The sequence below is a fragment of the Schistocerca cancellata genome, chromosome 2 (genome assembly GCF_023864275.1).
Source record: "Schistocerca cancellata isolate TAMUIC-IGC-003103 chromosome 2, iqSchCanc2.1, whole genome shotgun sequence".
Classification (NCBI taxonomy): Eukaryota; Metazoa; Arthropoda; class Insecta; order Orthoptera; family Acrididae; genus Schistocerca; species Schistocerca cancellata.
In genome coordinates this window covers 685,729,241-685,741,949 of record NC_064627.1, presented here as the reverse complement: position 1 = coordinate 685,741,949, position 12,709 = coordinate 685,729,241, and the positions used below count along the sequence as shown (strand labels likewise).

The window sequence follows — 12,709 nt, the reverse complement described above, 5'->3', positions numbered from 1 at the left end:
ACGGCGGCGGTGCACAAATGCTGCGCAGCTAGCGCCATTCGACGGCCAACACCGCGGTTCCTGGTGTGTCCGCTGTGCCGTGCGTGTGATCATTGCTTGTACAGCCCTCTCGCAGTGTCCGGAGCAAGTATGGTGGGTCTGACACACCAGTGTCAATGTGTTCTTTTTTCCATTTCCAGGAGTGTATTTGGAGAGGGGCTAGAACGTGCAAAAGAGTGCAGCAATCCATGCTGCAACATGTGAACACGTACACTACATCCCATGCAGACCACTTTGAATATCTGTTGTGATGTGGATGTGATGGAGCTCTGTACTGTGTTCTGAGATGATCTGTTGTTGTTGCATGCACACTGTCCATTTCTGGACACATGTTCAAAGCTAATTTTTTCTCCATTTCCAATCAGGAAAACGTCCCTGCAGTTTGTCAGTCTTATTAATGTTCACCCTGCACACTGTGATGGGTTTCAGGTATTGTTTATCAAATATACATTGTTATTTAACATTACAAGACACACATGGCACTCCTGCTGATCTAACTTACAAGTTCAAGCGAACTTGCCAGTGACTGACTTATGCTATTTTACAGTGGAAACTGCATAACACTTTGATGAAATAGCATGATGAAAACTTGTAACACATCATTGTGTAGCTAGGAAATGAGTACATGTCTATCTCTGGCGCTATACTGCGCCAATGATCATTATGTCCGAATGACGGGAAAAAAATATTGCAGCTCCACAAACGAAGTCAGGCATGAATTTCGTAAACACCTGACGCCATGTACCTGTAGAACCCTGTCAGAGCTTGTACCACACAGAATAGACGTAGGATTGGGTGTAAAATGTATACCAACATTAATAAGCTTGTATTTGCTTGCCCTACCCATACTGTTCAGTTAGAACGACAGTATGACTACTGCTAAATTTCATTCACACCGAAGCCTATACAGGGTGCTACAAAAAGGTACGGCCAAACTTTCAGGAAACATTCCTCACACACAAAGAAAGAAAATATGTTATGTGGACATGTGTCCGGAAACGTTTACTTTCCATGTTAGAGCTCATTTTATTACTTCTCTTCAAATCACATTAATCATGGAATGGAAACACACAGCAACAGAACGTACCAGCGTGACTTCAAACACTTTGTTACAGGAAATGTTCAAAATGTCCTCCGTTAACGAGGATACATACATCCACCCTCCGTCGCATGGAATCCCTGACGCGCTGATGCAGTCCTGGAGAATGGCGTATTGTATCACAGCCGTCCACAATACGAGCACGAAGAGTCTCTACATTTGGTACCGGGGTTGCGTAGACAAGAGCTTTCAAATGCCCCTATAAATGAAAGTCAAGAGGGTTGAGGTCAGGAGAGCGTGGAGGCCATGGAACTGGTCCGCCTCTACCAATCCATTTCGACTGAAATGTGCAGGAGCTCCATCGTGCATGAACCACATGTTATGTCGTACTTGTAAAGGCACATGTTCTAGCAGCACAGGCAGAGTATCCCGTATGAAGTCATGATAACGTGCTCCATTGAGCGTAGGTGGAAGAACATGGGGCCCAATCAGGACATCACCAACAATGCCTGCCCAAACGTTCACAGAAAATCTGTGTTGATGACGTGATTGCACAATTGCGTGCGGATTCTCGTCAGCCCACACATGTTGATTGTGAAAATTTACAATTTGATCACGTTGGAATGAAGCCTCATCCGTAAAGAGAACATTTGCACTGAAATGAGGATTGACACATTGTTGGATGAACCATTCGCAGAAGTGTACCCGTGGAGACCAATCAGCTGCTGATAGTGCCTGCACACGCTGTACATGGTAGGGAAACAACTGGTTCTCCCGTAGCACTCTCCATACAGTGACGTGGTCAACGTTACCTTGCACAGCAGCAACTTCTCTGACGCTGACATTAGGGCCATCGTCAACTGCACGAGGAATTGCCTCGTCCATTGCAGGTGTCCTCGTCGTTCTAGGTCTTCCCCAGTCGCGAGTCATAAGCTGGAATGTTCCGTGCTCCCTAAGACGCCGATCAATTGCTTCGAACGTCTTCCTGTCGGGACACCTTCGTTCTGGAAATCTGTCTCGATACAAACGTATCGCGCCACGGCTATTGCGCCGTGCTAATCCATACATCAAATGGGCATCTGCCAACTCCGCATTTGTAAACATTGCACTGACTGCAAAACCACGTTCGTGATGAACACTAACCTGTTGATGCTACGTACTGATGTGCTTGATGCTAGTACTGTACAGCCGCTCGTGGTCTCGCGGTAGCGTTCTCGCTTCCCGAGCATGGGGTCCCGGGTTCGATTCCCGGCGGGGTCAGGGATTTTCACCTGCCTCGAGATGACTGGGTGTTTGTGTTGTCCTCATCATTTCATCATCATCCAGGAAAGTGGCGAAATTGGACTGAGCAAAGGTTGGGAAATTGTACGGGCGCTGATAACCACGCAGTTGAGCGCCCCACAAACCAAACATCATCATCATCTCATGTCAACACAAGCACCGAAGTCAACACTACCATCCTTCAATTGGGCCAACTGGCGGTGAATCGAGGAAGTACAGTACATACTGATGAAAGTAAAATGAGCTCTAACATAGAAGTAAAGAGTTCCCGGACACATGTCCACATAACATCTTTTCTTTATTTGTGTGCGAGGAATGTTTCCTGAAAGTTTGGCCGTACCTTTTTGTAACACCCTGTATACTACAAATTAAATCTGTAAACAATACGGTCACATATCAAAATAATGTGGTTGTTGCAGTCCCTATACGATTCTGATCACTGTGTGTGGAGGACTGCACAGGAGATCCTTGCCAGGGATGCTAAGTCAGGGTGCTGGAATGTTAATAACGCCACATTCCTTGAAATATCTCGGAGGACTAAGAGGTCAAAACTACCCAGCTCTAAAATTACAGTATGTTTAACTGCAAAATCGTGTAGTCTTAGGAATGCCTCTGAAAGCTTTGCCTTAGATTCAATCGCTTCAGGTGTGGTGGCAGCGCACCACCTGTAGCATACTATAGGTATCTGTCATCTGCTCTCATTCCAGCTACATGACGTGGCGGCATTCCTCTACTGGGAATCTCGATGCATATCACACAGTCTGTGGAATCATGTTTAGTGCTGGCTGCAGCTGCATCATTGCAGCCTTAGAGCCATTCCACACAGAACCGCGCAACCGCTACTGTCGCAGGTTCGAATCCTGCCTCGGGCATGGCTGTGTGTGATATCCTTAGGTTAGTTAGGTTTAAGTAGTTCCAAGTTCTAGGGGACTGATGACCTCAGATGTTAAGTCCCATGGTGCTCAGAACCATTTGAACCATTTTTTTTAACACTGGGCCTCTGGGCCGAAAAGGCTCAGCACCTGGTATGCACTTTCACTAGTTAGATGCATCCTGGTGCTGATCCATCCCAAAAGGAAGAGTGCACTTGAAATGTTGATGCATTTAACCTGTACTAGCAACGCCCTAAAATACATCTAGGCATCTGTTGGTATTTGGCCTGTGAAGCAGTAGGGGCTTGAGTGGCATTTGTTTGAGTAAATAAATGTTCCTGCCCTTCCCCATTCTACAGCACAAACACATAGCTGCAATTGTTTAAACATTAAAAGTCTCATATTTACAATACTCTACATGTGACTCTGGATGACAATCTCAGAAAGTAGTTGAAACTGGGTAGCTGCGTGACACTGAAAAGTAGTTGAAACATGGTAGGTAAAGGTACTGTAAATTTCCTACCATTTTGAATTCTAATCTTAGCACAAGTGACCTGACAGTCATGCAGGATGTCCCAGTATCCAGTCCGCCATCTTAGATTCTGATGCCGTAGGGCAGAGAAAAATCTGATAATCATGCATCTGTCTCACTATCCACAGGCCATCTTGGATTTGTGGGCCTATACAACACTTTAAGACTGTCCTTTTACTTATAACGATTGGGTTAGACCCGCCATCTCGACTTTTAGAATTTCCCCCATTTTATTCACACATAGGGTAATTGGCCTACACATTCTCCATCCCCCTATGACATCACTGATGACGTCATCATACATAGGGCAACTGGCAGACCTATAAGACACCTAAAATTGTTCCAGAACTCACAGAGCGATGTTACTATCACCTCAACGTTTATTAACAATAGATCGATGATGTGGAGTATCAAACAAACTTTGTGATTGAACTGAGGTTTTCTTGGTGGGGAAGAGCTAGGCAGGTAGGTGCAGCCTAAGGTGCCTAAAGCCGTCGATCAGCGCTTGCAATTTCCATAGACTTGGTGACACACAAGAAAGAACTGTATATAATTTGAAAACATGGAATGGAACCCAGCAGTCATAGCGTAGCATTTGAGTCATTGTTTAGCTCAGTTGGAAGGCGATTGTTAATATCGCTGATCACAATAGTTGTGTAGCTGTATTTCACATTGATTCGCATACAATCTGATATTGTATTGTTGTCATTATGCGCGTTGGATACCATACTTTAAAAGAACAGTCTGTCTAGTACGACAGACCTAGTACGACGACAGGTGTGAAGAAGAACAGGGTTAGTGAGGTACGAAACTGGGAACGTACTATGGAACGAAGTAATGAGTGTGACGTTCATATATTTATTTTCTCTCTGCGATTACATCACAACTGTTCGATTTGTTTCGCTCTTATTATACGGTGAAGATGGCTATTAGTTTTCCCTCCCGTGTAACCCTTTCCAATCCAAAAAGGAACACCTCTTAAGTCGTGATTGTTACTTCCATTTCCCCGATATAGTTTTCCATTTCCTAGCTGTAAGATAACTGCTAAGTGCTGATTCTATGATGGGTTTTCTTTAAGTAATTCCATTATTTAATACTTTTTTTGTAGTAAGGAATCTTAAATTTATAAAGCAATAAAAATGTATGATACATGAAATGTATTCGCAGTTACGAATGCGAACAAGCATCAGCTGTACAGTAAATGACAGCAGTGACAATTTGCACCGGACCGGGATTCGAACCGCGTTACCCGATTTACGCGAGCGGTCACCTTAAGCGCTTTGGCTATCTGTGCGCGTCTCACGGCCAGATCCTAACTTCCAAATGTTGTCGTTCATGCGTCATAACCTGTTCACGAACACGCATTGTGTAATTCCTGTAGAGGGGATGACATTTTAATTGAAATCGCTGCCTGGTTTCGGCGGATAAATACGATATTGCAGTTCCCGTGCTGTTTAGAATAACGGTGCGATGCTCCTTCGAACATGCATGCATGTCCGAAGGAACATTGCACCATACTTCTTAACAACATAAGCACTACAGTAACGCAATAATGTATGAAACGCAAAAAAAGTTGAAAACAAACGAGACGAAGGTGAGGACGGGGGCCAAAAAGTCTCTGACCTAGGGCTTAGCATGTTGCTTGTTGTTCAAGTTGTTCTACTAAGGTGGTAAAAGTCATGGGATACCTCCTCACATCGTGTCGGAGCTCCTTTTGCCGTAATTCGACGCGGCATGGACTCAACAAGTCGTTGGAAATCCTCTGCAGAAATACTGAGGATTGCTCAGAATGTGCTTCAAACCAATCGCGAACAAATCAGGGCCAATGACATGGCGCATTGTCATCCACACAAATTCCATTGTTGTTGGGGAACATGAAGTCCATGAATGGGTGCAAATGGTCTCCAAGCAGCCGAACATAAACATTTTCAGTCAATGATGGGTTCAGTTGGACCAGAGAACCCAGTCCATTCCATGTAAACACAGCCCACACGATTATGGAGCCACACTGTAACCCTACCAACAGCTCTTACCTGCTGAAATTGGGACTCATCTGACGAAACCACTGTTTTCCTATAGTCTAGGGCCCAACCGATATGGTCACGAGCCCAGGAGAGACGCTGCAGGCGTTGTGCCGCTAGCAAGGGTACACACATCGGCCGCCTGCTGCCGTAGCCTATTAACGCCAATTTCGCCTCACTGTCCTAACGGATACATTCGCCGTACGTCCCATGTTGATTTCTGCGGTTCTTTCGTGAGTGTTGCTTGTCAGTTAACACTGACCAACTTACGCAAATGCCGCTGCTCTCGGTCGTTAAGTGAAGGCCGTCGGTCACTGCATTTTCTGTGGTGACAGGTAATGTCTGGAGTTTAGTTTTCCCGGCAAATTCTTGAGACTGTGGTTCTCGGAATATTGAATTCCCTAACGATTTCCGAAATGAGATGTCCCATGCGTCTAGCTGTAATTTCCATCCTGCGCTCAAAGTCTGTTAATTCCCGTCGTGCGGCCATAATCACGTCGAAAACCATTTCTCATGAATTATCTGAGTACAAATGACTGCTACGCCAACGCACAGCCCTTTTATGCATTGTGTAGGCGATATCACTCCCATCTGTATAATATGTGCATATGACTTTTGTCATCTCAGTCTCGTGATGGTTGGGTGTTGTGTGCTGTCCTTAGGTTAGTTAGGTTTAAGTAGTTCTAAGTTCTAGGGGACTGATGACCATAGATGTTAAGTCCCATAGTGCTCAGAGCCAATTGAATTGTCATCTCAGCATATATCAATGACCTTGCAGATGAATTTAGTAACCTCGCCGGCCGTTGTGGCCGAGCGCTTCTAGGCGATTCAGTCTGGAACTGCACTGCTGCTACGGTCGCAGCTTCGAATCCTGCCTCGGGCATGGATATGTGTGCTGCCCTTAGGTTAGTTAGGTTTAAGTAGTTCTATGTCTAGAGGACTGATGACCTCAGATGTTAAGACTCATAGTGCTTAGAGCCATGTGAACCATTTTGAGTAGTAACCTCGAACTTCTCGCAGGTGATGAATAATGAAGTACTTTCTGAGAAAAACCGCACAAATATCCAGTTAGATTTTCATAAGATTTCGGTATCGTGGAAAGATTGTCAACTTCCTTGAAAGGTACAAAATTTAACATTATGCACCTCTCAAAACGTAGCAAAGTAGAATCCTTTGACTATGGCAGCGAAAAGCCACAGTGGAATCAGTCAACTAATACAAACACCTGGGCGCCACAGTTCCTATAGTTATAAAAGGAAATGATTAAACTGCATTAAAAAGAAACAATGAACTTATACAAAGTGGGCAGCACGAAGAGTCGCAGGTTTGTTTCTCCAATGGGAGAGCGTCACAGGGTTACCGAATAAACTGAACTGGTAGACCCACATGCAGGCTATCCCGTGGACCAATAACAGCGTGCCCAATTGCGGTCCAACCGATTTATTTCCGCGCTCCTTACACGACAGGAATGGGAAGAAACATGTACAGTGCTGTGTACCCTCTGTCACACACTTCATTGTGGTTTGCAGAGTATTTGTGTACGTAGACGTAAATAGATGAGACGAAGACGGACCATACGAAACAATGCAACTTCTGTTGCGTCCAAGACCTTTGTCGCATGATAGCGTCTATTCGGTAGAATGAAAAAAAAAACGCCTATAATTGTCGGTGAACCAGCGGTGAAATAAATGCAAGAGATGCCGTCCATTTGTCAATATTTCACCACTATCAGTACTTCTATTTTATTTCGGAATACTGTTGTATTCGCTGAGGAAGCTGTATTAATATCTGCACCGAAAGCTGCTGGCTACGTAAACAGACCTCCGTTCTTATCTTACGCAGTCATACGTGTGGCAGTAAAGGTTCGTTCAGTTTTTGTACACCTGCTCAAATATAAATTGTTTTTCTTAGATATCCGAACAATATTACAGCTGTACGCCTACACAAAATTAGCGTTGTTCCAGTGTTTATATTTCTTGTTTACTAATGGTACTTATGTAGCAAATATACTGAAAAGCCAAAGAAACTGGTCCACCTGCCTAATATGGAGTAGGGCCCCCGAGAGCACGCAGAAATGCCGCAGCACGACATGGCATGGACTCGACTAATGTCTGAAGTAGTGCTGGAAGGAACTGACACCATGAACCCCGCAGGGTCGTCCATAGATCCGTAAGAGTACGAGGGAGTGGAGATCTCTTGTGAACAACACGTTGCAAGGCATCCCAGATATGCTCAATAATGATCTTGTCTGGTGCCAGCTGAAGTGTTTAAACTCAGAAGAGTGTTCCTGGAGCCACTGTGTAGAAATTCTTGACGTGTGGGGCGTCGCATTGTCCTGCTGGAATTGTCCAAGTCCGTCGAAACGCGCAATGGACATGAATGGATGTAGGTAATCAGACAGGTTGCTTATATACGTATCACCTGTCAGAGTCGTATCAGGGGCCCTATATCACTCCAAATGCACACGTCCTACACCCTTACAGAGCCTCCACCAGCTTAAACAGTTCCCTGCTGACATGAAGGGAACAAACACTGTATCATGGGTTCGTGAGATTGTCTCCATACCCGTACATGTCCATCCGCTCGATACAATTTGAAACGAGGCTCGTCCGACCAGGCAACATGTTTCCAGTCATCAACAGTCCAAAGTGCTAGTCGACGGGCCCAGGTGAGGCGTAAAGCTTTGTGTCGTGCACTCATCAAGGGTACACGAGTGGGCCCTCGGCTCGGAAAGCCCATATCGATGATGTTTCTTTTAATGGTTCGCACGCTGGCACTTTTTGATGGCCCAGCATTGAAATCTGCTGCAATTTGCGGAAGGATTGCACATCTGTCACTCTGAACGATTCTCTTCAGTCGTCGTTGGTCCCGTTCTTGCAGAAACTTTTCCCTGCCGCAAGCGATGTCGGAGATCTGATGTTTTAGAAGATCCCTGATATTCACGGTACACTCGTGAAATGGTCGTACGGGAAACTCCCCACTTCATCGCGACATCGGAGATGCTGCGTCCCATCGCTCGTACGCCGACTACACCACGTTCAGACTCACTTAAATCTTGATAACCTGTCATAGTAGCAGCAGTAACCGATGTAACAACTGCGCCAGACACTTGTTGCCTTATATCGGAGTTGCCGAACGTACTGCTGGATTCTGTCTGTTTACATATCTCTGTTTTGAACACGCTTGCCTATATCAGTATCTTTGGCGCTTCAGTGTACTGTTTTACATGAATTGACGAAAAAGAGCACGATCTGCTGGCCTACCGAACAGAACTTGACGTTCCCACTTTGAACTCACAAAAGCATCTGTCATACCTGGCTACGAAGGACGCGGAGACAGTAGGTCATCCCAGCGGCTGACGAAGACGGTAGTACCTGCGGCTGTACTGCCCGGCGCACCTGGCCTCTGCATTAAGTACACGGGCAACCTTGATCTCTGGAACACTTTTATCTGCGGGGACGCACAGACGACAACGGTGATTTGCTAGAGTTACTTATTATGAGACAGATCGTGTTTGAGTTTTACGGGATGCGTAACAGACTCACGAAAGATAAGATACCGTACTCATGTCTCTTCACTTTAAACAACAGTGTAGGGAAATAAAAATAACACTTTCTGTTATTCTGCACTTGAAATCAGTTCCACGGCTGTTACTGCAGTACACATACTCAATTTGTGAACTGAACTGTAACACACATATTTTTCAAAATGGTTCAAATGGCTCTGAGCACTATGGTACTTAATTTCTGAGGTCATCAGTCCCCTAGAACTTAGAACTACTTAAACCTAACTAACGTAAGGACATCACACACATCCATGCCCGAGGCAGGATTCGAACCTGCGGCCGTAGCGGTCGCGCGGTTCCAGACTGTAGCGCCTAGAACGGTTCAGCCACTCCGGCCGGCCGTATTTTTCACAAACTGAAATCATCTTCAGGAGGCAGAAATTTAATACCGGTCATAAATTAAGGAACGGACACTAATCAGATTATGTAAAAAATCTATGGCGTGCTGTAAGCTTATATAACACGACCAAGTGATGTGTTTTGAGAGAGAAATGCGCACTACCGAGCTCTAATGAAAACAGATAAAACTAGTCGTGCACTCACGGCATGTGGAATGTTACATAGGCCTATACCAATCCATTCATTATATTATTAGCCTCCGCAGAGAAAGAACGTAAAATGATAAGAGTCGGCGATATCTTGCACATCCTGCTCCTCAAATGGTTCCAAAATATACCGTTGTCCTCCCGAGGTACACGATTCCCTAGATAAAACAATAAATGATTAGATTTTACTGACAAAGACTGACAGAGGAACGATAAAATATTCTCGTTGACTAGCGTAAGTTGAGTCAAACGGGGTATGGAGCTAGGTGTTTTCGGCGACTTTCACTGCGTTCAGTGCCAGGCGTAAAACTAATTGCCTGAACTGTGGCGACTCACTCCAAATACATATTCATCATCCAGCTACTAGTAACGTTTTCATAGATATTTAAATTACCAAATCTCGTCTGTATATCCTACAAGGTTACCGCGCCAAGCGCAACATTTACATATTGTTCATGTTTATAACATCCGCAGTCGGTGGTTGCACAACATAGTTAATTTTCCGTCTAGATTGTGTATATTACCAATGGTATGACCATCTTCGATTCCCTCCTCAAATCTGAGTGTGTTGGCTACAAGAGTGAAGAAGCACTATGCGTGCTACTTCATTGTCGTACGACATAGCATGCGTATTGCTTCTACAAATTCAGGGCTTACTCTTTGTAGCCCCGACGGGTCACCAATTGTGCTCATCTTTCTCATTACTGTAGTACAAACTTAGATGTAACCTATGCTACTTCAGTACGATATCCATTTCAAACTCTTTCGAGAAATCCACATTGTACATTCCAAGAGACTATTGAATACCATGCGATAGCATCAACCATCTAGCAGCGGCGTCAGCACAAACGGGTGAAGCCTGCAAATTAGATGACTGCACTTAACAGTATTCGAGGGACTTCGTTTTCTTGTTGTATCGCTAATTGCCACTACGAATCATGCTACTTACGATAGGGATAACAATAATAACTGAGTGACTCTGAAGCAAAACACTTCTTGTAGTTTCGAGAAAACAAGTTAAAGTTCACAAGGTTTCAGAATTCTGTTGATATTGCAAAATAGGATTTCAAATTTTTTGCGTATATTAGACATAAAAATACTTCGTAGCATTTTCAGTTCGCATGATGAAATAACGGGTTAATGTAAATGATCACTTTCATATCACAATTCGTAAAAGTCTGTATACACTTGAATACATTTGCTTCCAAAATATTATGATTTAAGAAGAACGTGATTTACGTTTCCTCTATAATGCTTTATTATTAGTTGTTATCAATTCAGTTATTACGAAATCGCTATTAAGAGTTAGAACAAAATGTTTATGTAATGCTAGATTGCTACATGAACACAGTGCCTTTTGAGACTTACAATAGTGAAACAAGAGAACGAATACCGTTTAATGCGTTACCCTATTATTGAAAATATTTCGCACCATCTGGCTCACCTCCCTCTTCTCATATGTCATACAAAGGTTATTTAGATAATGTATAACATAAAAGATCAGTGTAATCCTACACGAACGTAAACATTTCGAGACATCTTGTAACTAGTTTTCTTTTCGTTCATCATAGAGCATCACAGTGTGGGATTTCGCATGTATCCCTTTGCCACAACAATTTTACATGCCTTATCATGCTCTAAATGCACTCAATTCATTTTTGTGGGAAATGTCACTTGTTTCCGTTTTCTTCTGACCCCCCACAGGTATAATCATGATGATGCATTAAAAATAATCTTGATGAAAAAAACTATTCTTTATCGATATGTCCATGCTCGTATCGCAAATTCAGTGTGCTTTGTTGAAATTTGACATACCCCGATATCAATTCACTGTGACAGGTACATATACAGAGGTTGGATAAAAATCTGGAAGACCCAAAAGTACAACACATTCGCGTGCTTAATACGGTGTAGGGAACACGTTGGCCTTCAAAGCAGCTTTCAGTCGTCTCAGAGTGGATAAATACAGGTCCTGCGTGTTTACAAGGGAATCTTATGCCATTATTTCTGCAAAACAGTGGCAAGTTCAGATTGCGATGATGGAGGTGAGTAGCTATTACTTAACTCCAAAGTAAACCACAAAGGATAAATAATACCGAGATCTGGTGATTGTGGTGGCCAGTGGAGAAGCGACAATTGATCCTCTTGCTAAAAAAACCAATCCTGGACAATCAAAGCTGTGTGAACAGGGTCCCTGTGGCCTTGGAACACAGCATCACCATTGGGGAACAAACACTGTATCATGGAATCGACATGATCAGCCAAAATATTTGCATTTCCTTGGTAAACGCGACCTTGCAGACCAACCACGAAGCCCATGAATTAACATATTGTAGCTCAAATCATCGTTCAATCCCAGCCACGTTTCCCTCTTGGACACTAACTCTGATCTGGTAATTGTTGAAGGGAGGCTGAATGGTATACAGTATCTAGCCACAGTTGTTGTAGTTATATTCTTCTGTCGGAAGACTGGTTTGCTGCAGCTCTCTGTGCTAACCTATCCTGTGCAAGCCTCCTCGTCTCCGAATAGCTACTGCAACCTACAGCCTTCTGAATCTGCTTGTTGTATTCATCTCTTGGTCTCCTTCTACGATTTTCGTCCCCCACACTTCCTTCCAATATTAAATTGATGATCTCTTGATGTCTCAAAATATATCATATTAACGAATCCCGTCTTCTAGTCAGGTTTTGGCACAAATTTTTCTCCCCAATTGTATTCAGTACCTCCTCATTAGTTACATGATCTAACCATCTAATCTTCGGCATCCTTCTGTAGCACCACATTTCAAAACGTTCTATTCCCTTCTTGTATAAA

At 43.8% G+C, this 12,709-nt stretch overlaps 1 protein-coding gene across 1 annotated transcript in view; it reads right to left on the bottom strand.

Annotated features, from left to right (window-relative positions):
• LOC126162428 (aconitate hydratase, mitochondrial-like) overlaps positions 1-9,149 on the bottom strand; it is a 171,195-nt gene extending 162,046 nt beyond the window's left edge. The window contains exon 1 of the mRNA XM_049918930.1: positions 9,099-9,149. Within this exon, the coding sequence (XP_049774887.1) occupies positions 9,099-9,131 (33 nt within the window). The 5' untranslated portion in view covers positions 9,132-9,149. The remainder of the gene's footprint in view (positions 1-9,098) is intronic.
• Between the last annotated feature and the right edge of the window lie 3,560 nt (positions 9,150-12,709).